Here is a 27,370-nt window from a genome sequence, read left to right on the forward strand (position 1 = left end):
ATCTCGATGGTGCGTGACGATTACACCATGTAATCTTAGCAGGGAAGGAGGAGCTGGCAGTAGAGTGGTGTGAATGAGATGAATCTGGAGAATTGGATGCTCAGCTTGGATTGCAGTGAGCATTTGAGAACATGTGATTGTAAAGGACATTTGCACCACCATTCATAAAACAAAACATTCATGTCATATGACTCTGTGTATGAACTGAATACAATACTTACAGTACATAAATTAGAAATAAACATTAAGGAATACTTTTTTGTCCATGTACAGAATATGACCTTAACAATCAAAGCAGTAATAATCGTCCCGCTGCATCTGTAAAATGTTATTGTTCGAGGAAATGAAACACTGCGCTGAAGCAGACAATCATACTGTTTCATTATCTTTGTTTGAATAAAGCCAGGCAGCAAAGTGAAAGCAGAATTAATCAGAAGGGTTCCATCTAGTTGGCCGTGGCAGCCAGGGCCAACGAGATGATCGTACACATAAATAACAGGCCAAACGGCAGGGCTAGTCAGAGGACATACAAGGGCAGAAGGCAAAAGGCCAGACATTGAATGAGACGGAGATTTCGAATTATAATAAATCCCATCTTCAGCCCAGACTTAATGGGCAGTGACAGAGGTTTTCTGGTAACATGACTTATGTAAAGGTAAAACTACCGGTGTTCGATACACACTACTTTAATTCAGCTCAACTGATTGGAGTTCCTCATTAAAAGGAGCCTGACTGGGAATACAAATATAAATATACAAATATATATAATACGTAATTACTCAGTTGTAGTTTATTCTCTAGTGAATAATAGTTGCTTTTCTGTGTTATTTCTTCAACATGATTTTAAGTACTCATTAGTTTTTGTTCATCTTCAAGCAGCAGCTATTTACGGTACATGTATATTATTACCGCATAGTCTGGTAATATGATTAATTCATATATTATTAATGTGATGGTTCTTTTGATAATAACTTTAATGAAAGCGTCTCACACAGACTAGATGACGTCTTCTGCCCCGGAAGTGGTTATCTTGCACCACCGAGGTCGTAATGGCGGCTCGCTGCATGTGAAGGGGTCGAAACCGAAACGGGAGCCGGCTTTATGCTTCGAGAACATGTACAAAACGCTATGTAGCAGACTGTCAGGTAACTCAACAGGATATGTGTCATATCGTTTAACATGCCGCTGCATTTCAAAGTAAAATGTTTCATCTGCGCTAGCCTTGGAAGCTAAGGCGGAAGCTAGCTGGCTAGCTTAGCATGTAGCTATCTATAGCTGCTGAGATGTTTGGCAACAGGCTGGCAGTGACCTTAGATAGAAGTCAACCGCATCTGCAAAGACCGACATTAGCTAATAACTGACTGCTTTTATAACGACAACTTTTTAGCTATTTAGTTGCAACGGTGTGCTGTCAAGCAACGTGAAAAGCTAGCGTCTAAAACAATGGTTATGTGGGGTTTTATAACTGTTAGGTGACAGGACCACCATGGGGTTATCTTAGCTTTCAGTGTTTTGCTCATGCTGCAGTTTTGTGCATAACACATTGTGTGTGTTACATGCTGCTTATAGTTTGTGTTATTTTATTCCATGCAAGACTTAATGAGTTATTGTCTTGTTTTTCCTTCTCGTCTTCCTGTGTGTTGTTTAGAGACAGACAGAAGTATTTATTTTAAGGGATACACCTTGTGTTTATGTCTTGTAGGTTTTGTTGGTGTCAGCGTGAAGCAGATATTAGTTCAAAATGTTCCTCAATGTAACCAGACCGCTCGCAGCCTCATTCAGCTGCACAAAAGAGATCCATCAAACTGGCTGACGTACCAGCACCTCACCTTCCTAAAACGCCAGGTATCCGATATCATTTCAGCTTTCTCGTGCAGTTTAAAAATATTGTGTTGTCAAACCACACCTTGATCATCAATACATTTTTTATATGGTGCGTGTCTGTTGTCAGTAAATTATCCCGTAACTCACTTTCTGCACCGGGTTTCCTTTCAGTATGCAGCAAAGAACAACAGTGAGCTTCACCAACGTGCCGCCCCGAAACCAACTCCAGCCCTTACCATTGTGGATGAGAGGGACGACAGCGTCGAAAGACAGGTGCAGAGAATACCAACTATTGATCCTGTGGTCACAGAGGATGTATCGCAGTCGGAGAATATCACCAGTAAAGCACAGCCTGGAATATCCACCTCGGAGCCCGATACAGACGATGCGGCGCTCCAGAAAGATTCTGAGTCCGGCGGTGTTGTGACTTCAGACGAGACTCCTCATGTCCACGTGGAGACGGATGAGGCGAAGGAAGCGCGTCTAGACCGACAGTGGAAGCAGCTGAAAGTCGATATGGCTGACCTGCCGGACATCTATTCCAAGCTTGCTAAAATTAAACTCACAGGTAGAGTACACAACATGTCTTCGTTCCATATAAAATGAACTACTCGCGTATGAAAATGTATGCAAATACAAAGTTGTTAATAAACACACATATACAAACATATCTGCTTCTACAGATACACTAGCAGGAAAGATTTCATAGCAATGCAAAGCATAGTGTCCGAGATAACCTTCATGTTGCTGCTGAGCTAGCCTGTAGCATGACAGTTAAGTAGTCAAAGATTGTTGATTATCATTCTGCAACGCAGGGTGGCACAAAGGACATGCAGCTGGAGCCTATTCCACTCATGCTTCACAAGAAAAACACGACAAGACAAACCAATTAGCCAGCACTAGGCTAGGTAGTGGAGGAGCTTTACGTGCTAGCTGGGTTAGCTTAGCTGCCATCCCTGCTTTCCTCCTGGCGTTTGATCCGGCTGGTCCAGCTGTCGAGGGAGGTGATTGTCTCAAGGTTCACTTTATCCAATCCCCACGCTTCCTTCTCTGATGTTGAGTTTGTCTCTACCGTACATGCTCCAGTAACAAAGACAACAAATGAACGCATCTAAATGCGCTGCCGGCAACATCTGCTTAGCTACGTTTGTTGAGAAACTACAAGTGTTGTTGGGAACATACTGAACATATAGATCATAAAGTAATTTGTGTGATGCAATGAACTTATTTTAACAAGTTCTAATAAAATAAGTAAATTTTGCCTTCAGATAATGTGCTGTTTCTTGTTTGTATAGAATCATTCTTCTACAGCAACAAGGCAAAGCATTTGCAGTGTTCTTTGACTGTTACTTTCAGAAGTAATACTTAAAGAAGAAAATGTTCTCACTCCTCTTTTAATTTGGTCTCCCATCTCTTGCTTGGTGTTCTCAGCACTGGTGGTGACGAGTGCAGCAGCCGGCTTTGCAATGGCTCCAGTGCCGTTTGACCCCCTCGCCTTCTTCGTCGCCTCCCTGGGAACATGCCTCGCCTCTTGCTCCGCCAATGCAATCAACCAGGTCAGTTATCAAGGCCATGCATGTCTATGTCAGTGTCTAAGAGATGATGGTTTGTTTTGGCTTTTTGCACAGCACATGTCGGCCTAATCACTGCACAAAGCCTCTGAATGTAGAACTCATTAATGTGTGAATGATGTCACCACCTTTCACTGTTTTACTTCGACACATTTCATGAACAAGCTTCACGAAGATGGGAGTTGCTGCAGGATTACACAGGTGTATGTAACAAACTGGTAGCTGGTGTAAAATGAAATATTGACTACAGGTGATGGAGTGCTGCTGAAATGAGCACTAAAACCAGGAAATGAGTTAGAATTGTTGCACTTCTGGTCCCCTTGACTCAAAGTCAGAGGTTTCTTTGAATGGGTTTTTGGTTAAATGCCTGAACGTCTGTGTTTAACACAAACATAAGAGGTTGCCATTGTTTGTTCTACGACATCAAATACTTTGAAAACCCCACTTGTGGCTTTTGACGATTGCTAACAAATGGCTAAATGTGAACTGCTGAACGTCATGTTGAAAACATGAGTCTGCCTTTAGCTTCGTGATGGTGACGTAGGAGACATGCGGCCGCTGTGTCGTTCTTTGATAGCCTAACGTTTTACTTCTGGCGATTGCATTTACACTTCAAAAAATGATAAAAATTTGTGTATTTGTGAACATTCTCTTGCATGCAAGTTTGTTTGCCTCATAGTTATTATTTATATGTAATAATCCAAAATCCAGTTTGTCTAGTTGAGGGAACCATCGCGATGCTAACCTCCTGGTTGGCCTACAATAATACATCCACACGCAAACTACAAATGTCCTATGAAGCACAAGATAATCAACACATAGCTTGTGTAATTGTTTCAAGAATAGCATCAAATAATACAGATGTTTCTGCTCTTTAATCTGTTTATTTTTTAAGTACCGATTTCCTTTTGGATAGACCGTGCATCTCGGAGCTGGCAAGATATCTATTGCTCTTCTCATTTCTGTTGATATGTTCTGCAAACATGCACATGCTTGTTGACAGACACTCACATCCACAGTTTTCCTTGTAGCGATGTCTGTGTTCTAAAATTAAATGCAGAACGAACCAGCACATCCTTTCTTTCCGACCCACTCTACATTCCTCCTTCGCTACGCACTGAGCAGACTGTAGTGCTGTTTCTATTTACCCGCTGAAAGCTTTTTCCGAAGCGGTAAACGGAGGTGAGCTCGTGTGCCGGTACACTTAGAATGCCGAGCATAAGTAGGGCCTCGCTCTGCTGTCTAGTGTTGACGTTGTGTACGTAGGAATTTGCTCCGTGATTAGTGTAACGGGTGACCCTCTCCCTCAGCCCTGCATTGAACTCTGTGCTTAGTAGTGTCTTTGGCCTGTAATTTGGCGACGGCCTTGATTACACTGCAGGTTCCTCTGACCCTCAACAACGTTCCAACTGCTGTCTTCATTGTTTTCCAACAATAACAAAGTGCCCCACCAAGTCAAACAGACGTAGATCATCTTGGGGATTGCATTCTCTAAAATATGTACAGTTTGATCCCCGTCCCTGTGCATCGTGGATCTATGGATACGAACATGTTTACACAGTTTAGTTTCTGCGGTCAGGTCTGAATAGTGTCAATCAGTCCAACGCAGAGGTTGACATTGTATTGTCTCTGAACAGAGACGTACTCCCACCTCCCACTGAGCAGGTGTGTAAAGATCCTCCAGGTATTTGAAAAATGTCCGCCTCTCTCCTCGCGCTGCTCAGAGTGGCCAAGACTCGGAGCTTCAAGACCCTCGGAGCGCTGAGTGATGTAAGAGGCCACTGTCTGACCCTGGGTGTCCCTTATCTGTGGGCCCGCCCTCACATCACTGCTGTCAGTCTTCATTTTCCCCACTAACTCAGCCTGAGGTCAGGATACGACACGGCTTCATATTTCACTGAAACAACGTTATTTGCCTTTCAGTGCTCTCTCTCTGTCTCTCTCTCTCTCTCTCTCTCTCTCTCTCTCTCTCTCTCTCTCTCTGTGTCTCTGTCGCTCTCCCTCTCGGCCTCCTCCGCTCAGGTCTAGTTTCAAACCCTCAGTGGAGGTGAAGCGTGGGCAAAGGTGAATTTCAGAGCAGATGTAGCGAGTTGTAAATTAGATAAGTGTGTGTTAAAACCTGCAGGAAATACTTACAGTCAGGGCGTCTATCAATTTGGGAATTATGGAGAAGCTGATCTTTTCCAGGCCTTTTGTTAACGCCACATTTTTGCAGGTCAATTTCCTTTTACTTAAATGAAAATGACAGGATAACTTCGAATGATATGACAGAATTAAGCAGGCCAAATGTGTTTCAACCTTTTGGTGTCACTGTTCGAATATTACTTCTATAAATATATATGTTCACTGTCTTAGGATTTTTAAAGTGTTTCACTATCTATTAAATCAGAGTAGACTAAGAATAAAGTGTCAAGAATAAAAATACATTTATTTGATTGTGTAACTGGACCCTTCAGATTTTAACTATATGAAGGAGGCAATATGACAAGATTGTGTGTATCTAAATATCTTCATTTCTCTTTATACGTGTGGGTAAAAGGGGCTCTGTGATAGAATGTGTGGTATTTTGGGACTGCTTCTCATGGTTTCTGTAGAATAATATACAGTGAATTGTAAAGAGACCCTGGTGGAATATTACTTCAACAATTCTCTCTGTTTGCACAAATGGGTTCTGTGTGTGTGTGTGTGTGTGTGTGTGTGTGTGTGTGTGTGTGTGTGTGTGTGTGTGTGTGTGTGTGTGTGTGTGTGTGTGTGTGTGTGTGTGTGTGTGTGTGTGTGTGTGTGTGTGTGTGTGTGTGTGTGTGTGTGTGTGTGGTTGTGTGTGTGTGGTTGTGCGTGCGTGTGTGTCCCTTTTTTGTGGCCAGCAGCTGGTATGTGAGCGGAGCCTTCACCAGAGTCACATCCATTCTGCCCCCTCATCCCTGGTTCTCACTGGGGACAGTCGGCATGTCGCCATCGTCTTAATTGGCAAGAATTGGAGATGGGATCTGTGTGACAGCCACCTGTCTCAGGCAAAGTTGTGCACGGACACATTTTTCATTTAAAAGGATAAACACCATTAGGAGCGTAAACGTATTTGTAGTTGTTCGTGTCTCGCCTCGCTCTGCTCGTCTGGTATGGAAGTATGTGCCTCGCTGCACACGATGTAACAGTAGTTGTTGTTGCTTTGTTTGTAGAAGGTCATTTTCCTCTGAGTAATTACACACACGGAAGCACAGGGGATGTCATGTGTGACATGTAATTGCCCGCTGTGGGCTAACGCACTGTTGTCGGCTCTTTTCTGTCAAAGACACGCCTTCACCTGTGTGTGTAATCGATCTCAACACTTTTTGTCAACCATTTGTTTTTCATAATCCCAAAAAGAAAAAGAGGAATGGAGAAGAAAAACATCCTCCCCTCAGATCTGCTGCCAGGTTTTACTTTTTTTCTATATATGCACTCCCTTTTATCTTGGAAAAAGTGGGGCTGCTGGTTATATGTGATCAAAACTGGATGTCTCTTTTTTTATATGACAAAAGCTTAAGAAACAAATGAAAGCAGAGAAAGACCCTTGTGAAGATCACTTCCTATAGATTCAGCTCGGTCCTGATCTCTTAATGCTCGGCACCTACAGAGAAAGAGGAGTGTGAGTATGTGACCACACAACTGCTGAATTACCTTGAGCAAAGGAGGAAAATGCCTTCGGGGGGGGGGCACTTCTGCTCTTGGAACTGGCAGTTGGACCTTCAGTGGAGCTGTCAAAAGCCGAGGCTGCTCTTTGTCCCGTTGGGAAGTACCCGGAGGGCAAACAGAAATGCTGTGGTTTCCTTTTAAAATGCGACTCTATTTAGGAAACTGACGGAAGAGTGGAAGCACTCGCAGTCACGTAACAATGGCATTTCACCGTCTCCAGTTTCTCACCACAGTCAAAAGACTTAAGGCTGTCATGTCTGCCTTTACAATCAGAGGAGACCGTCAAAGAGACGTAATTATTTGAGCTTCCAGTTGAAGCAGCTCTCATGGGTCGGCAATTATCAACTTTTCTCAAGCATGTGATGTTTTGCTTCCACCTCCGTCGGGCTGCTTAGACCGCCGTGAAAGCCTGCGTGGAGGTGTTCAGCTGAAGAGAGTCGTGCTCTGCAGAGGACCGAGTCCTCAAAGTGTCGGGCGTGCCCCACCCCCACCACACCAGGCCCGGCCTCCACAGGTGTTGCAGCCGTCATCACCTTCCAGTCCGCCCACTGCTTCGGCTAATTGGATAATTGGGTCAGATAAAGGTCCCGGGCCGGAGCCCGAAAAAGACCCCAGGGACATCTAAAGGTCCCCCGCAGTGTGAACAAGCCCCGATACGGCCTTTTACTGTCAAACAAGTGCTGCTCGAGACTCGCACCACGTCAGCCTCGCGTGTTTTGTTTTGATGAAAATTCAAGCTGGCTTGCTCTGCGGCTGCCGAGTGTCATCTCTGCTTTCGTGACAGCGAGTTTTCTTTTGTGTCCCGTGTCTCTCCTGTGGTGAGCTGTCTGAGGCTGGCACGCATACACGAGCACCCACAAGCCCCCCGGCCCCTCCCCTCCCACCACCACTTGAAGCTACGCCCTGCTCCCTCTCGTCCTGTGCAGGCATGCATTAGTTACCCTCCTGCATGCCTCCTTTCGGTGCACATCTTGGTCAGCCCCGTGGAGTGTATGGGTGCATGACTGAACATGGGGATAGCTCGTTCAGACGGCTATAAGATGTAGAATATGACGAATCATATATTAGGATTTAAACGAGGTTAAATCATTTATAACCTTTGGAAAAAAACGTTAATTTAAAACCATGGCGGGACCGTGAAGACCGAGAAACCACGAAACACTGAATCTGTATAAAAAGACGATAATGAGCATTTATGACACTGATTTAAATGATTTCTGAAGCTACATAAGAATCTTTTAATCAGCAGAATAATGGAAATGAATTCAAATTGATTACATTCTGATGTTATTCTGATCTTAACGCACAATGTGGTGCCGTTATGTAAAGCCACTTTATCTCGTGGAAGCTCACGCTTTCATCTTAAAAAGGATTTTCAAGCTCCTCAGAATCTAATGATAGCGCAGAACACAAGCACATTCCAATGCAGGCCTGTTGTCACATTTGTGATCTTTATTCCAATAAATCTTGAACTTTATTCTGTAATGTTTGCAGTGGCAGTCTACTTCATCATGTTCATCCACACATTTGGAGGTCAGATTGTTGTGCTGCCTCCTGAATTATGATCAGAATCGGTCCTGTAAACTCGCACACATTATTTCACATATTTAGGGACATCTAGTGTGATGCATGAGTCTGTACAGGTAAACTGTACTGATGCAGATGTGCTAGTAGGTGTGGGTGAAAGTCCTTAAATCACAGTTGGTTAAATTGGGTAACAGCGCAGTAGAGTTGTTGCATCTTTATTTTACAGTGCAGTCAGAAAGTATCACTGCTGTGACGTTCTCTGTTGCTGTGGCTCTGTGCTTCAGCACATCTGATTTGAAATGAAAGACTGATTATGAAGCTGAAACGTTGACCGTCAGCTTTGATTTGAGACCGTTTACACCCTCGTGAGATGAACGATGTAGCTCATTCTATACACAGGCCTCCGTCTTTAGTGGTCATAAAGTAACCAAACATGTCGGCACAAACTAAAACAAAGTCATCTTTTTATGTGTGATTATAACATCCTTCAAGTTATTGTGATGCCGTAAGTTTTGTTTGTTAAAAATGAGCCGGGAATGAATGTTAAAGACAACCAGTAGCCAATACATGTATTTAATAAACTCCATTCAGCTCTCAGGCTGAGACTACGGTGAGATGCTTTATGACGGCTTCAGACGGACTCCAGATGTAGATGATGGTCCGTCAGCAGCGCAGTAGGTGGTAGCCGTCTGCCTCAACAGTCAAGGTTGCCACAACAGTTCTCCAGGATTGGGCTCCTCACATTGTAGTTTAAGGCCCCTCTCGTAACACGGTACCTCTCGAGAGGATCATTAGTTGTAACAGGACCTCATAGCCGCCAAAACCCCGCCATCCATTGCCCTCTTCAAAGAAAGTGAAACTCTTCCACCGCTGGATGTGTGTCTGTTCCCCGCTGAGAAGCAGCAACAGGAGATATGCTTTCAAACGGGTGCTGCAGAATAACTCTTGCATGATGACATCGCCGTCCTTCTTGCGCAATCTATTCTGCCTTAGACCCCCCTCCGTTCTCAGACCAGAATCCAGTTGATGAATAGCAGTAGATACTTCCAAACAAGCCCCTTATTGACGGGTACTGCATTTGTTTTCTTGCGTTGGAAGCTTCAACGGTATCATGAGACAGAGTTGTGCTTGTCTTATCTGTTCCACTGGCGACGTGATGTAATTGACTTTTCAAAATGTGTTTTGTCTGTCAAAGGATTATGGTTTTTTTAGTTAACTGTCAAACACATCAGAGGATCGGCCAAATGGGCGATTTAACAAAAGAAAGTGAGATAATTTCCTCGTGCAGATGCTGCTCTGAAGATCTTGTTTTCCAGCTTAGCTGAAACAAAAGAGCACGCTGACCTTTGACATCGACAGTTTTGAGGTTTTTGTTTTCGTGATCGTGAGTCTTTTTTAATTGCCGAGCTGGAAGGACTCGATGGGTCTCTCTCTTGGTGTGGAATTGAAATGAATATTTAACTAGGCAGCGTGTTAAATAGTTAATTTCTTTCAAGGCTTTTGTCTTCATCAGCCACGGGGTGGCAATCCGTTTCCAACTGTACAAATGGATCTCTTTCAGCCTCAGACAGGAGACAGATGCTTTCCTCTGATAAAGTCATGACGGCTAAATCCACCTAAGACACTGCCTGAGGGAGCAAGTACTGTTGCCAGCCAAAGGGTCTGTTAGGTACAGATACAAACATGTTACGCTGGTTTCCAACTGTTTATGTTCTGTACCTTTCTTTCAAACCGATTTTGGCATCAGTTTGCCTTTATTCCTAATCTTATATCACTTTAATGTGTTGGGTTTGGCCACGTCGGTGCTTTACACGGGGATAATGTGTTGCGAACCAGTGCCAACGTGGCACTGATGAAGTCCTGGTTCTGATTATAAACGTTGAATCCAGTTGAAGAGTTCAAAACAACCCAACTGTCTTTGATGTAGCTATTGCCGTTGTTCATGTACATTTGGTACATTTCCGTCATCGTGGAGGGACTGAAACATTTAAAGGTGCCGGAGGAACTCACTGGAGTCCGTTCATTTATAAAAGAGCATTGGCAGGAAACGGCAGCAGTCTAATAAAGCACTTCTAGGGTGTTTACTTTTCCTACTGATGTGAACCCTTCAAATACCAGCTCACCTCAAAACCGACATATCAAAGCTAATGAGTCAACAGAGTGAATTTAGAGACATATTTGTTAAAGCAATGTCTCTGTGTCAGATTTTAATCACTTCTTAATTCAATGATGCAAGATATAATACTATAAACCTTTGTTTATAGACTCCAGTAAGACACCCTGATGTTACCTTTTATAAGGCAGTAATATACTATATTCACATGTTGAAAGGGAGGCTGTATGAATCTGAAATCAAACTTCATTGGTTGTTATTCACTGACTGATGGATCAGCGGTAACAATATTGTGTTTTAGGGTTACATACAACATATTTTCCATCATCATACATCTTAATACATACGTGACTTCGTCTACATATTGTTTTGATCCTACCACACACAAGTACAGGGTGTCCTCACTTCAAAAGAAGCGGTGAACATGGCTTCTCACCGGCGGTGCACACCACATGCCGTCATCGTCACTCGCTACTCACACGCGAAGTGTCTCCCCGAGACACGGCTTGTTTGAGCAAACACGCCTCGCCACAATAGAGTCTCCGCCACCCGAGGGCCTGAACATGACTGACTGATGGGCAGGTGGGGCCTCTCCTCTCCACCTCGCTGATTAGCCTTTAGTCTTTCACAAAACCCTGTGATTATGGGCTTCAGTGACCAACAAGGCGCGATGCAGACACCATTTAGACTCCAGTCAGAGGGGAGGAAACCACCCACCTCAGCACTGTCTGCCACCAATGAACCCTTCTGCACCTAAATGCTGCGTTTGGCAATGGCTGACCTCATGCAAGCTGAGTAAATGTTGTTACACCAACTAAGACTCTTGTTTTCTCTCTCACGTGTTCGTTCTTGTGGCAGTGGGTTAAAAGTAGAGTCTGAATCTTTATGGTCCACAGGTGAGGATCATATTATACATCATGTGTCACTGAAAGCAGCATATTCAGCTCTGTGCACCCGTATAGGAGCTCATTTTCAATGTCCTTAAACCGTTCTGGACCTGCTTTTCCTCTGAAACATATTGTGGCACGTTGATGTATGTCTAATAGGACAAATCGTTCTTCTGGCACTAATGCTGCAGCATATTGCCTGAGAGGGGTAATGGGTTGCTGAAGACTCACTGGTTTAAGAAGACTCCCTCTCTGCTTCTCGTGAATCACTTGCCCTGCTGAACATCAGCGCACAGAGGCCAGATGTCTGCATGCCTCTTCAGTGGATGTAATGTCACTGGCTGTTGCCAAGACTTTGTCCAAATGTTTTTGGTTTAGTTGAGCAGCTCAAAGTTACCCGACATGACATGAAGAAAGTGAAAGTAATATGAGCAGTGATGCAGAATATCTTTTCTGAAGTTTGCCTCTGGAGTTACAGTAGCTAATCAATGAACAAGTAGAAAACAACGTGTATTCCGGGCATCATGCCGATGTGTTTGTGTACAGTTAACCATTCATTCCCCTATAAACTCAAGTTTACCCTCTCTATCTGAAGGTAACCTAGCCAAAGGCAAGTAGGGAACACTCTTTGTAGCGCTGAGATCCGTGGATAATTAACAAAAGCAGCCCTGTTTACAGCGTGCCCGCGAGCCAACGCTGAATGCTAATGTGACTCGAACCAAAAGCTTTTAGGGCATCGGCGCTGGTTACCGACCAAAGCTTGTCCCTGAGCCATGGGTGTGTCTCACATTCTCAAAAGTCTATTTTTTAGCCCAACGTTTGTCTCATAGGGCTTTACAATCGGTACAGTATGACTTTATTAAAACTCATTTAACTGTGTCTCATGGCACTTGTGGGGTTAAATAAAATTTCCACTTTTGTCATTTGCTGAAAGAGGCATGTATTGTGTTAAAGCTTGATAGTGGCAATAGGTTAAACCCAGATGATCATGTTTGGGGTCAACTGGTCATGTTCATGTTGCCTGATTTACACATAAAGTGACTGCTGCAGATTTATTTTATTTGCCAAAACTTTGACTGATTTAACTTGTTTTTTTTTTCTCCATCACTATGGATTATAATAATCAGGGCTGCCCAAAGTTGGCCCGCCATAAGGTCAGATTTGACCCTCCAGATGTCATGAGTGAGAGTAAGAATTACATTTAATTAAGAATACTTTGGATCTCAGTACCATTGTGTTTCACAACAATACAATAGAATAGGTGTTTGCTTTTTCGTTTCAGATTTGGCTCTCCAAGGGAAATAAGCTGGTCTCCCCTGCTGTAAGTAAAGGGCTGCTCTGAATATGTATGCACTGCAGTGCATTTCACCTCATCTATTGAAGAAAAACTCTCCGAGCTTTCGTAAGGTGCTCTGTACCGCCTGAGCGTTATTATCACCAGGTACCTTCGATATAGCTTCGCTGTCCATTCTCACCCCTCTGGTGCGAGAAATCGCTTCCGTGCTTTCGACTTCTGCGCCTCATTACATGAAAATTCAAAATGCCAGGATGCTCAGCCTGAATAATAGTCATTGGAGAATGACTATTATTCAGGCTGAATATCCTGAATCTTAAGTGCCACCCACGTCCTCAGCCCTCCATTATGTAAGCACAGCATACCCGGAACACACAGCTCCAGGGGATATTTATCACACGATACAAGGGTGTGTTTTTTTGTGCTTCTTCTCATAATAGTCACATTTCAGAGCAGTAATATTCTTGAGAGCTATATTCAGGAGTATTGAAAGCAGTTCAGTGTTGGGACTAGAGGACGCAAAAAAATGCATTTACATGTTGGAAAGCTTTTCTGTTATATACTCTTAACATGTATACTGCTGCAGAGATATCCGCAGTATTCATGACAAAACCTTACGTGCACAAATCAGCTGATACAGTTACTCCAGTAGAGTGCACGCTATATCTCCTCCTGTAATGTTATCTACCCGTACATGCATATGCACACGGCATAGAGGCGTGTTTCTCTGTATGTTTCGGGTGCACCTCAGGTGATTAGATAAAGCCGACTGCAGTGCCTGGACATTATTTCTGTTTCATTAAAAGCGGCTGTAATCTCAGCGTTGAACCGATCTGAAATGAGGCGGTGAAAAGCCTGCTGTCCCCGCCTCCCTCTGGACCCTGTTTCCAAACATTAATGGCTTTTTGTGTGATAAATCTCACTCCAATGTTTTCAAATCAAACTTTTTTTTAAAAATATCAGCCATTGTGCATCAGCCTCCATTATCATTTTTGCTCTTTGAGAGCAATATCAGGAGGCTAAATCCATGAAGACTGTTGAATTCCAGAGTTGTGCCTCCCGATCTTCTTCGTGAGCGGCCCCTTTAACGTTTTCCGGAGCCACACGGCATCTACTGCCCTTCTCTACGTGATGCTCTGCTGAGCACAAAAGGCTCAGGAAGTCTGCCTTTGTGCCTCAGCCGCAGCGTAGCATTACTCCTGTTCTGTCCACCTGTTCTCCTGCAGGGTAATCCTGCTGGGTTGGGTGTGGACTTGTTGTCTGTCTCCGTGTCACAGGAGACACTACAAAGAGTTAAAAGGATATTGAGCTGTGTGATGACATGGCAGTCTTTCATGTAGTCGGCTAACTGTTGATTACCAAGACAGACCAAAGTGTGTGTGTGTCTCGGTGTGTGCAGCTTGACGCTCTTTCTACTCTTTTATTTGAGGCAGTGTTTTGTGGGTATCTCCACCTACTTCACCCCTCTGTGCTGTACGTCTTAGTTACTGTTTCCCCTCATTGTTGGGGCACACCTGTGAGCTAGCTTTTAGAAACAAGTGACGTGTCTACTGTAGGTGTCTGTATGACTTAACTGTGCTTTAAAGGGGCCTATCTCTGTCATTAAGGCTGTGTTGCTTTATGCATTCCCAAAGTTGCTTTTTAAAAACTGCATTTTAATTAGTCCTCCTCCCATAAGCATACTTGCCATGTGACAAAGGAGACTTTCTAGAACAGATGAGGTTCAGTTCAGTGAGGATTCGTGTAACACTCATCCTCTCTATGGCATTGTCTGTCTGCCCACGCGCCTCAAACACAACACACACACACACACACACACACAAAGACAGACCTTGAAACACAACACGTGTCTCACTCTGAATGCCGTTAATGTCACCATGCAGTCATTTATTCGAGTAGCCACCACGGTGTTCCCATTCATCTGACTCCCACACAACTGTAATCACTTCGAGAATGATAGACATCAGGGCACATGCACACGAGTGCTTATGCCCACACGTGTGTGTGTGTTTTAAAGTCTTACCCAGATCCTGGGGATTAAACATTTCCACCTGCAGACCTTTTTATCTGTACGCTTCTCTTGCAGTAATTGCTCATGAGGAGACGGGGTGGGTCGGGAAAGAGCGGCTCCAATTTCACCAGCCGTCATTTTTTTTTGAATGGCGCTTCACCACTTTGAAATATCCGTCTTTGTTTTAAGACTGTTACATCCTTTTATACGTCATGCTGTAAAGTAGAATGGGAAATATTTTAACTCCACAAGCCAAGGCCTCAACAACAGAGATCACAGCGGGCAACTAAAACGCCACGTCGGGCTTGTAAATCTAGCAACTTGTATTTAATGTTTTTTTCCGGAGCTGATGATGGATGAAGCTAAAGAGCGAGCCATCACCTCATCTCTGTCCAGTGTCGCAGAGAACGTCTGCAGGTAAACACAAAGTAACAGATGAGCATTTCAATTGGGTCGCATTGGAGCATGTGGTCAAAACTCCAACTATGTATTGCATAGTTTGCACATCATTTTCACGAGCAAGACTGTTTGTTGCTTAGCATTTGTGACTCACTGTGTCGATGTTATCGTGACCATTTAGTCGTTTTTATTTAATCACCGTTAAATAATTGCAACTCAACCCCGGGAAATGTGCCAGCATTTCCTCTCCCCTACTCGGACACACTGGAAGCTGTGTCACGCCACATCCTGAAGTCCTGTTCCTCTCACAGGACAGACGGTTGACGGCTCTCTCTTGGAACCCAAAGAGAAGCTAACTGGTTGTCTTTCCACTTGACGGCATAATGAGAGCTGCAAAGATCCAGAGAATATGGCAGAAAGGGATGTGACTCAGGGGGCAGTGGAGGGAGGACACATTCTGACAGGCACTTTGTTCACACAGTCTCCTCCCATTCGCCCCAGCAAACAAAATTGAAACTCACGGATAAATAATTTACTCCTCTTTGCCAGTGTTTACTGTCTGCGCCCTTGCGTTGAGTGTATCAGTAAATGTTCCACCTCCACATGAACATAGTTCAATCTTCTCCTCATTCTGTTTCCTGTCACTCAAACGTGGAACTATAAAGGAAGAAGTTGGCAAACGGGCTGAAAACCACACGTCTTTGTAGTTTATTATACGAGATGTAACAGTTGGAAGACATTTTGTTATTTACCACCAGCACAGTGTGATGGTTGAGGAGTCCCCCCCCCCCCCCCCTGCTTATTGAGGCCAGTTCAGAGCAGAATATTAATGTCAACAACGTGCTCTCTTTGTAAGAATAAAGTCAGATTGTATAGAAGTCTATGAGGAAGTGTCCCTTCTTCTCACTTGATTTATTACCTCCGTAAACATGAGTTCATGTATCCGTAGGATTTAGTTTATCAGTTTTCCTTCACCGGAGAGATGGAGGAGACAAAGCCTGACAATCTACTCTCGCATATTTCATTAGAGGGAGAATGCTATCGTCTTTCCAGTCGTCCGTTGGCCTTGTCCCTGAACCAAACCGCCGTGCACTGAGCTGAGTGCACCACCCTGAGCTGCACGTGTGTTGTCAGAAGTGTTGTTTACAGAACATGCTGGCGAGGACAAGGGAAGGGAGAACAAAGATGCTGATTGAACAATGTAAAGCCGGAAGTGTTCAGAAACGAGCTCACCTGGGAGGAAAATCAGGCAGAATGAGACCTGTGAGCCGGAGTGCTGAACACGAGCCAGAGATAATAACTAACAGACAGGGAATAATCAGCTTTGCTTTAGTTTGGCAAAACAGTTGATAGGAAATAAGAGGAATACAATGGAGTAATAAGGGTTGTTCGCTCTGGCTGTATTTAACATGGACCAAATTTCCTTTTTTTTCCTGCCAAGTTGAGTTGCTTCATTAATGGGTAGTTGACCTTCATCCAGAATTTCGACGTGATCTCCTTAAAAGGCAATGCTGTGGAGGAGAACCAGACCTCGCTGTGCGTCTTCTTCTGGGCTCCTCATCATCCTGATTTGAAAGGCCTGTTGAATGAGCCCGTCTAGATGAAGGGGCGGGCTTTGCCGTGGGTCACTGACGCAAATACAAATCTGCCAGAGGTGCTGATGGCTGCTGTCATCTCTGAGAGAACAGCGAGGGCCTTCATATGTGTCGGCACGCTTCTAATTTCCAAGAGGCGCTTTTCTTCAGTATCTCCGGTACCAGCCGTATCAGAGCCATATTTAAAGCCAACACACACACATACACATTCACACCCATTCCAGTCTCCCTGCGGTCAGACACAGCTGCAGACGAAAAAAAAAATCCAAACACTCGCATTCTCTCAAACGTACACACGGTCATGCACATGCCTCTTTTTCAACTGCACCCAAACTGTTGAGAGCCTTTCAAACTGTGTCACGTCAGTCACACCCTCGGTTATTTGCAAATGCCCACCGATGCCGGAAAAGGACTGTTTATTTCCCTTTAAACAAATGACCACACACACACCCAGCCTAGTTCCATGTATTGGCCTTTCACTGATATGTTTTCCCACAGTATGCGAGGCTGATTAGAAAGCAGTTGAGTGTGCAAAGTTAACTGTAATCGGGAGCGGGAGTGAAAGGCCCTCATTAGTCGGAACGTTAACTTATCGGGCTCAGACTACAGATACGGCCGGCCGGCTCGCCAACAAAGGAATCTGTCTTGTTTGCACAGTTGAGCTGTATCAGCGCGGCCCGGTGTCAAGTCCAGTGGCAAAATGAAAACGCTTCACACTAATGAAGATTAATATTTGAAACTCGAGCCAGTTCACTGAAAGATTTGGGCTCCGAAGATTCTATCGTGTGCAACATTCTTGCGGTGTGACGCATATTTTGACTCGAGTGGCAAATTTATGAATGAAGGCCCGGGGTCACAAGTGGCAGTTGCTCTTACTGTGACTTTAAACAAACATTCCCTCTAATGAAGAATCTCTGTGTGAGAGAGAGAGGGTCTCTTGATCCTAAAGATTTGCCGCCGTCCACCGAAAGTTGGCCTTGTAACCCGACTCCTCCCTCACACTAGGAGGCACTGTGGCCTGGTCTGATGGTCTGACGCTACTGATGGAAATGCTGATGCGACCCGACACACAAGACACCACTTCTAAACACAAGAAACACATTCCCTCAGGTCGAGTTGGTCTTCTACGCCAAACAGAAATAGACATTTATATCTTTCAGATGCGCACAGAAAACCTTTTCTTTATGTTGTTTTGGAGGCAGAGCAGCAGCTGTCGCAGCCTCCTTTGATCAGATGAGTTGGAAGAAATCAGCGTGTAAGAATAATCCTCTTCTTTTAGCGTTTCATTTTCTGATCCTAGCTTCCTCCTCTCTTTTTGCTCCAGCAGTCCTTCCCTCTCTTCGTGGCCCAGACAGTGCGAGTACAGCGAGCCTCTGCCCTGCAGAAGGCTTTTCACACATCTCCACGCTGCCTTTGCAGCGTGGAGATGTGCTCTGCTCTGCTCGCCATTAATTGGCTGATTAACATAAGGACAGTTTAGCACTTCACTGTCCCGCACTCAGGCCATCAATCAGAAGAGAGGCGGTGCCAGCTGGACCGCTGCCTACGGCTCTACACAGACCGCTGTAGAGAGAGGAAGAAGAGGTGAGGGGTCAGCCCACAGCTGAAAGGGAGACGTGATCCACTGTTTGGCCGGACGAGTACTGCAGTCTCTGCACGGGTGAACAAAGGGAGACTTGGGTGTCTAGAAGCAGTTCTGGTATTTAGGACTAACGGTTTCTGTGGCCGAGGGCCTATTTTTTTCGGTTTCTTCTCATGAATTGGACAGTGCAGACAAGTTGAGTCTTCCGTGTCTCATCACACCAGCGGATCCGCTATCATTTCATCACATCAAAGGATCTCGGAGGGCGAGGAACCTCGGCAACATCTGCCAGCTGTCCGCATGCAGCATTCCAGACACGGACACACGTCTCCTGTTTTTATCTTGCACCTCCGCTGCAGATAGTGTGAACTAAATATTGCTTTTTCCTCAGTGACAGGAGTGAGGTGATGGAGATGTCCTCCGCGCTCTTTTCTAAACACTTTATTGCAAAAAAATCCAGTTTCTGGTTGTATTTACTGTATGACTCCTTTAAAGACCTTCTACAAACAAACCACGTGCAACGACTTTATTTCTTGTTTCACAGCTCCTCACTGACTCTCACGCATGTTCTTGCGAACAGTTTAAGTCCTTTAGAGGCGTTCGGCAGGTTCTTCAGGGACATTGCTCGTATAGCTCTGACTATTGGTTTGACTCAAGAGACATCAGAAGAACAGCAGTCCCACATCTGGTGTTCAAAACCACATTGAAATACCCTTAACCTGCCATTCCAGCTTGTGTGTGTTGTGACTAGTCAGTTTGCATGCCAAGTCTGTTTTGTTCTTTCATTTGACTTCCAAACATTGTCAAATGAACGTCTGCCAGAACCGCTGAATTGACTTCTGAGGAAAGCTTAATCTATGTAAACCTTTGGCTGCTTGTTCGTCAAGTGGTTGATCAGAGACGGTTCACAGTCGCTGTTCAAGGGCGGCTTTGAGAGCTCTCGTGCTTTTGCTCTCTTTGTTTTCAAGCGGACTTTGCTCGCGTGCTGCCGAGCGCCAGCCTCAGCCCCCCCCTCGGTGGATGTTTGAGTCCGCCATTCAAACAGGTGACATTTTGACAAGTGATGACTTGGTCTCATTGTTGGTTGTTGGGTTTAGCCCGAGCACCTGGGTTCTCCTCAGCAGAGCGAGAGAGACGCCCTGTTTAGGCCAGCTGATGTTCCTGTGAGCCAAAGCCACACAGCTGCTCAGCTGTGTGTGTGTGTGTGTTTAGGCACACTCTTGCCTCTCCAGTAAACACAGTGTGTAGTTACAGTATCGCTGCTCTCTCACCTTCACTGCACTTCCTATTGTTGTCCTTGCTGAATGATGGGAAGTGTTGATAAGACGACTCCTCTCCCACGGGGAGCACAAGGGAGGGCTGGTGCAGAAATCTAGATATAAGGCGGTCAAATTTTCAGTCTTGTTCCATCAGCAGGAGGACGAGCGAGAGATGAACGAACAATTGACTCGGGGACAAAGGAGTAAAACTGAGACAATGTATTTTTCATTCACTGGCTCTTTAAACTCCTCCTGCTGTTGTGTCGCCGTAACTTCTATCAAGACAAAGTCTTCTGTAGCTTCTGCACAAGACGAGGAAGTGCCTTCCTGTAGTCTGTCGCCTGTTGTCAGAGGAGCCCTGGTGGTTGGCGGTGGATCACGTTCCGTCTTTGATGGCACGGAGGATCTGGCAGCCGTGCACTGCCTCTCACTTTGGTCTCGCCTGCTTTCCGTCCTCATCTGGCGTGTGTGTGTGTGTGTGTGTGTGTTCATAATTGATCGCAGCAGCCAGACTCTCCGTGACTTCCGGTTCAGTCCCATCATGCTGCTTGTGAGTGGATCATGAGAGCGCGGCAGAGGTCACTAGAAACAGAGTAGCCCTCAGTTTAAATGGGACGTGTCATGACGTGTCATCGAGCTAGAAAACAAACAAATGTCTGCTCGCCAGAGGCATTGTGCACGTCATCACATAATCTCAATTTCAACATAAATATAATCTTCATACTAAAGACAAGAACCTTCTTGTTGCAACAACACAATGATTTAATTTAATAAGTGTGGATAGTGCTTCAGTTGCATAAAGGAGAAACAAATCAGTCTTTAAATGAAGAAAAGTTGTCATTTTTGTAATTATTAATTCATTGTTATGACCTTAACAGATTGCAAATAATACATTTATTTGCCTCTAAATAGCAACAGAAACACTTACCATTATTAACAATATTCTATTTACCTTTTACAATACTTGGTATTATTGTAGAGAGTATTTTGTGCAACATGTCTGGAAGAATTGTTAGCATTTAGTAGCGGACTAAATCTACACGCCTGACGTGGAGCTTTAACCGCCGTGCGTCATTACGGTCATGCTACCTCGACTCAGTGCAGGTGAAGACGTGTCCTCCAGACCTACCGGTACCTAGCAACTCACAACACAAACCAATTATTTGAATGCCCTCGCTCACTGCAACACATGGCGGCGTTGGGGCGGAAGTAATGACCCGGGCTGAGAGGGCCGCTGATGCGAACCAGATGAGGCACTCGCGACTTAAAAGGCAGAGAGAGGGAGGAACGAGAGAGCCGGAGCAACTGTGAAAGGACAACAGCGGGGGGGCCGACTCTGACACCCGCGTCAAAATCACCCGAATACACACACGACAGGTTCATCCAAACACGGCGGATCCTGTGTGTTCAGATGTTGCTCTCACGTTGGAAAGCTCTTTGTTTCTCCTGCCCCACTGCTCTGCACAAAGTATCAGAGTTTTATTTCTTTACATGTGGGACGATGTTATTGGAAACTAAGTAGATCCTTTCTTTATGTGAGCAGTGCTGCAGCGGGCTTGGCCCCGGGCCCGCTCGAGGCCTGGTTCAGCACCGCTCTGCTCGGGCCCCGGCCACAAAGTGCATTTCCCTCTCAGGCGGCCCCTGACCTCCTGATGCATTTCCTGACCCAGGAAATAGAATTAACACCTCAGCCCGGGCCTTGAGGGTCCCACAGCTGCATACACAGCTGTGCATTAGCTCGGCCCAGTCCAGTCAGACCCGGCCAGCAACTCAACCAAAGATGGTGGAAGAGAAGCGGGAGGTGTTCTCTGCAGCGCACGGAGGGAGCTCATTCAACCGCTCGTTTTAATGTCTTTGGGTGCTTGAAGGGTTTCAGTGCTGTTGCAATGTCAGCAGTAACTGGGGCCAAATAAGAAGATATATTTACCTGCTTCTAGAACTGCTCTAGGCCTGAACTGCACTGTGACTAAGCGTTAGCTGTACTGGCTCGCTGCGATTGATTGGACTGGATTCCCAAGAAGACCCACGTCAACCAGGGAAACGTGTAACTGGCGGCTGAAATAGAGATTCATGTTTTGCCATTTCGGCGGTCGTTTCGGAGTGTTGTTGACTTTCCGACTCGGTCTTCCTCCCTTAACCTCCTCTAAGACGGCCAAAGTGTTATGGAGCACGTTTAAACTTCCCGTTTCTGATTTGTACTCTCATCTCAACTCCAGGTCTCCGTCCAGTATGGGGAGACGTTTTGTGAGAGATCTTGTGCATCAGACCGTGATGGTGCAGCCCGCCCCCCTAATGTTCTTCAAAATGAAAATCTATACGGAATGAAATGCAATTATTTCCACCAGAAGTTTTGTTCTTTATAATATGGTGGCTTTCCGATGTTAAGAGGGCAGTAAATCTGGAAACTGGGGTTTAAGAAGAGAAAAGTGGATTATCTGTTTATTAGATATTTTATGTGAGCCATATTTCACAAGAGATGGTTCTCCATATTCCGCCGTCTAAGTGCTTTATCTGTTTTCTTCATTAGTCAAAGGCTCTTATGCAGGCAAGCAAAATGCACACACACACACACACACACACACACACACACAGATTAGCTAGTTCCTGCATTTAAGCACCCCATGTGTTTGCGTTTTGGTCACACATTGCCAATCTCATGGGGGCACTTTGAAGCATACTCCTCCAGAGCGGATCATAAAACAGGAGTATAAGTAGTTTTTCACATAGTTGTATCCCAGAACACCCACACCACCACCACCACCCGCCCAACAGCTCGCCCCTTCCACCTCCAGTCCATTTACTCTCAAAGTGCAGGGTGAGCATTCGGTCCAGAGGTTTGATACCACCACTCCCCTCGCATTGTGTCTCTCCAGATGTTGCATAGAAAGACTCAGAGAGGCAGCCATGGTGCAATATTTGATATTTTCACATCTCTTTTCGTGCACATTTGTTTGATTGCAACTGCAGAATGATTGTGCTGTAAATCTGTCTGTCTGCAGTGTTGTATCTCAGCCTTACCGTAGCACCTCGATGTTGCTTGAAATGAACCGTAATCTGTACTTTTCTGAGCTGCAGTGTCGGAGGTGTTCAACGCTACAGATTCCGTTTGACCACCGAAGTGATTGATGCTGTCTGACGTAGTCCATCATATCCTGCGTTGACCCTCCTGTGTTTCTGTCTCCGCAGTACTTCGAGGTGCCCTTCGACTCCAACATGAACCGAACAAAGACCCGTCCGCTCGTCAGGGGACAGATCAGGTACCGGTTCCTGTCTTTGTGCTCATTCAGCAGCAGCTGTCCTCCTTATGGTCTTCTGTCCGAAAGATTTGCCACAGCAAGCTCACCCGCACGCGCCAACTCAGCCAGAGATCCGTTCAGTAGAGAAGCAGCCCAGCGACACTACACGACAGCTACTGAGCCTCACAAGCTCCTTCTGTGCAGTTCATACAGGACCAACGTCTGCTCCAGTTGTTCCGATCGCTGACCTTTATACTTGTCTAGGCTCGACGAGGGACATCTTTCTAAGGGCCGAACATGACCCATCGACTTGTGACGTCAAAGCATTTGTGTGTTTGCAGGCGATACTATAATGACCACACCTTAATGAAGCGGTAGCACTGAGCAAATATCCGTGTTGATTTAAACCCGTCTGTTAGCAGCAGTAGCTACCTGTCGGGTGGAATGAACGCTTGGTAGAGGGACGAGGTCGGGGGGTGTGGTTTACCTGACCTCCCTTACTTTGCTCTCCTCCACTGTTTAGATGTCAGATGAGCTCAGCGTTGGTGCTCAATGAGCTCCTGCTAATCTGACTCATTGACTGGATAACACACCCGTCTCTACCTGCCCCCCCCCCCTTTGGGAGACAAAAATACACAAACCAACCACATGTCCTCCTCTCCCATTGTCACTGCCAGGAAACTGCCTCCTTTGCGTTTCACTCTTACAGGAGGAGAGCTCTCCTTTCATTTGTATTCAGTTGGAATGAAAGCAAGCAACCTGTTGACATAAGAGGATGAAAACGCCGTCCACAACAGTCCAGTCCACATGCAGCGAACAAGTGGAAGCTAGAAGCCTCTGTTTCCTTCCGACATATACCAGCAAAATAGGCACTTTAGGACTGAAACGGTGTGTTAGTACCAAAACGAGACCTTGACCCACAGCTATCTCGTCCCAGTGTTCAGGAATTCTCCACTGACACGATGTTTAAAAGTGGACTCTCGTGCTGCTGAGCTGGTGATTGAAGATGTTCTCTCGCTATCTAAACACGGCGTCTTCTCGCTGGCTTTTAGCCCACCCCGCTGACAGGAGAGGAGGTGTGTGTCGGTCAGAAACACAAGATCTCTGGCTCTCTCTCTCAGCGGGCAGATGGGGAGGCTGGACCGTCCTTTCAAACAAGCCATCACAAAGCCCGGTTTTACACATTTCCAGGACGAGGCTTTGCATATGCCCGACTAACGCCCCTCCCTCGACATCTGTGCTGCTGCGGAAGTCTTGTCTGCACGGCAACACGCGAGTCTCGGAAATAGTTTGTCATCTTGTGTCTGGACTACAATGGTGGATCATCTTTCCCACCTTCTATTGTTCTTCTGTAAGATTTGGATGACAGTCCCCCCCCCCCCCCCCCCCCGTCCTTTCTAGTGGTTTTGTGGAGTTTCCGCCTGCGGCGATGCTGAATTTCTTTCAGCTTGCTAAGAGAGGGAACATAGATTACTTATGATTTAGGACTCTTTCAGCTGCAGCGCACAGCACCGGTTTGCTCTGTTGAGATGACTTTATCTCCAGCGTCAAGAATGAACTTTAACTGGTTTTGTTAAGTTTTCTGTTAGTATATTTTCTGAGTGCGATGTCGAGTCTTTGTAGGAGTCAGTAGTCAGTTTTAAACTGGTCCCTGAAGCCTCCGTGTTGTAGGCACGTCTCCCACTTGAATATTTACCAGGTAACTTAAGCTTGAAGTAGAATCGTCTTGTTTCTTTAACCTAAAGTTTTACATTTGGATCCTTGGTTTTGATTGTGGTCTAACCAGAGGGCCACATCTTTGGCTCTCTGTATCGACATTGACCCACCCGACTTTGTGTCAGACTGTAAGCGGAGGACACTAAACCCACCTCAGACCACATGACGCACTCCCTCCCCCGACCCCCGCTGAGCCAGCCTGCACGGCCCCACCTCAGCCCACATAAAACAGACATAACACCACTAATCGCATTAATGCACCAATCTCCCTGCTCAGCCACAGCACCAGAATAAAAGCCCCGTTCAGCTTTTTGAAGAAAAGGGCCTGCGTTTGGTCAAGATTTTAATCTACCCTCTCTCTTTAATTTATGGAGCATTTACTGGTGAATTTGAACCAGACCTCACTGCTTTCAATAAAAGACGAGGAGGAGGAGGAGGAGGAAGTCTTCATCCGGCTAAAAAGCCTGAGCCGCAGTGGTTTTCTTCAGCTAGTTTGATCTCTGGCGTTTGCACATGCTCTTCATCTTGCAGGGCTACTTTTATCCCTGACAAACTCTTATCAGATGAGCTTCCTCTAAGCCTCCCGTTCTGAGGCTCAGCCGTGTGTGTGTGTGTGTGTGTGTGTGTGTGTGTGTGGAACATGTGGAGCTATCGTTGTCTTATCTGGTGTCTGCACAAGCCCACAAAACTTTATGGGCTTTTGTCTGAGTCTGTGTTTTTGTAACTTTCCTTTCATCAAGAAAAAAAGAAACATCCAAAACAACTTTTTGAACCATTTAATCTTCCCTGATTCTCATATTGTCTTCCTCTTCCTATCAGTCCCCTCCATGCGGTGTCCTTTGCTCTGGCCTGTGGGATTCCCGGCGTGGCTCTGCTCACGCTGGCGGTGAACCCTTTGACGGGCTTCCTGGGCGCCCTCAACATCTTCCTCTACACCTGCTGCTACACTCCGCTCAAGAGGCACAGCATCACCAACACCTGGGTGGGAGCCGTGGTGGGAGCGATACCCCCCATCATGGGCTGGACGGCTGCCACCGGCTGTCTGGAGCAAGGTACGACTCGCCGGCTGAGAGGCCCCGGATCGTAGGACCGGGGCCTTTTACAATACAAAGTAAAGAGATATAAATGTGTTTCAGTCATGGAAGTACTTTAATTCCCGTTTTTTTTTATAATTTTACATTTTGCACGATGAGCTGCACCATCACTCTCCTCATCACCCCCCCCTCCCCCCTCCCCCAGGTGCCCTGTTGATGGGTGGTTTCCTGTACAGCTGGCAGTTCCCTCACTTCAACGCCCTCAGCTGGAACCTGAGGGAGGACTACTCGCGCGGCGGCTACCGCATGATGTCCGTCACCCACCCGGGCATGTGCAAGCGGGTGGCGCTGCGCCACAGCGTGGGCCTGATCGGCCTGTCGACCCTGGCGCCCGTGCTGGACGTCACCACCTGGACCTTCCCCATCGTCTCGCTCCCCATCAACCTGTACATCAGCTACTTGGCCTTCCGCTTCTACCGCGAGGGCGACCGCGGCAGCGCCCGCAAGCTGTTCTTCTGCAGCCTGTGGCACCTGCCGATGCTGCTGCTGCTGGCGCTCACGTGCAAGAAGCCTCGGAGGGATCCGGAGGAGGCGGCAGCTCCACCTGCGGCCTCTTCAGCCCTCGCACTGCAAAGCTGACCCGTTTCAAAGATGCCTAAACTCTTTTCTAAGACCTCTGACAGCTCTGTTTGTAACCGAGACACTCCCTCGGCGTCTCTCCTACCCGCTCGTCGTGCTCGTAAGGAGTCCGGATGATGGACGCTTTATTTTATCTGTTTAATTGAAGCCAGTGGCGCTCGCTGCCGATCAGGAAATGAGCTGGAAAGGATTCGGATCAAAATAACGGATTTACAGAAACCACACTGAATTATTACATCAGGCTGTAATCACTTCGATGTGTGTGTGTGCTGTATATATTGTGTATTTATTTATATTGAGGGCCCACCAGTTCCTCTCCATGTTGTACGTGACTGATGTTGTGTCTCTTGGACAGTGTGAATCGCTCCTATGGATCCACACAGGGATCACCGTCTGCGCATCAATGCAGCGTTCAAATGCAAAATAGAAGAAGAGGATGTATAACGGACATGAAGACATCACGTAATCACAAGATACGCGTCTGATTTTCAGTCTGTGTATAGAAATAGGACAAATATAAACCGTTTGAAGCAGCTACGGCACTTCTGTTCATTCTACTTTCACCTGATACTCGACGGTAAGTTTAGCTTGATTGTATTTTTGCTGCTCTGCAAATGCACTGACGGGTCCTCGTTCATGTTCTTATCTTCACCACGGATCGCCTGCACCAAAGCAAAGGGAATAACCGACGCCCGTCTGAAACACCAGGGCAAATGTTCTCTAACAATAAACAACTCTGTTCATGTAATTCTGTCTTTTGTGTTCCTCATTTGCTTGTTTCTCTATTTAGAAGTTAATCATTGTGCATGAAGTGTGGAGGCCTCATACGGAGCCTTGTTAGCTGGCCTCATGTCCGCATAATATATGGATTTAACTTTCAATTATGGCCTCTCTTTAAGCACACATCACCATCCCCTCCAATGAGCCTCTATTTAGCAGCCCACCTCCGCACCTGTCAGTCAACATGTGCTCCCCTTCCGCCCCCTTTTAACCCTAGTTTTGGTATTTGGT

The 27,370-nt window shown here is 45.8% G+C and overlaps 1 protein-coding gene across 2 annotated transcripts; it reads left to right on the top strand.

Moving 5' to 3' along the window:
• The first annotated feature begins 1,049 nt into the window (after positions 1-1,049).
• cox10 (cytochrome c oxidase assembly factor heme A:farnesyltransferase COX10) lies at positions 1,050-27,074 on the top strand. 2 transcript variants are annotated; one of them, XM_079292666.1, is made up of 7 exons: positions 1,050-1,145; positions 1,703-1,845; positions 1,996-2,392; positions 3,256-3,380; positions 22,921-22,991; positions 25,506-25,738; positions 25,926-27,074. In XM_079292666.1, exons 1-7 carry the CDS (start codon positions 1,115-1,117, stop codon positions 26,357-26,359), a joined length of 1,434 nt encoding a protein of 477 aa, XP_079148792.1. In that variant the 5' UTR covers positions 1,050-1,114; the 3' UTR covers positions 26,360-27,074. The 2 variants fall into 2 exon arrangements, with proteins under 2 accessions (XP_079148792.1, XP_079148793.1); XM_079292667.1 differs by lacking the exon at positions 22,921-22,991.
• Positions 27,075-27,370: the final 296 nt, after the last annotated feature.

This window comes from Melanostigma gelatinosum, assembly GCF_949748355.1.
Source record: "Melanostigma gelatinosum genome assembly, chromosome: 21".
Classification (NCBI taxonomy): Eukaryota; Metazoa; Chordata; class Actinopteri; order Perciformes; family Zoarcidae; genus Melanostigma; species Melanostigma gelatinosum.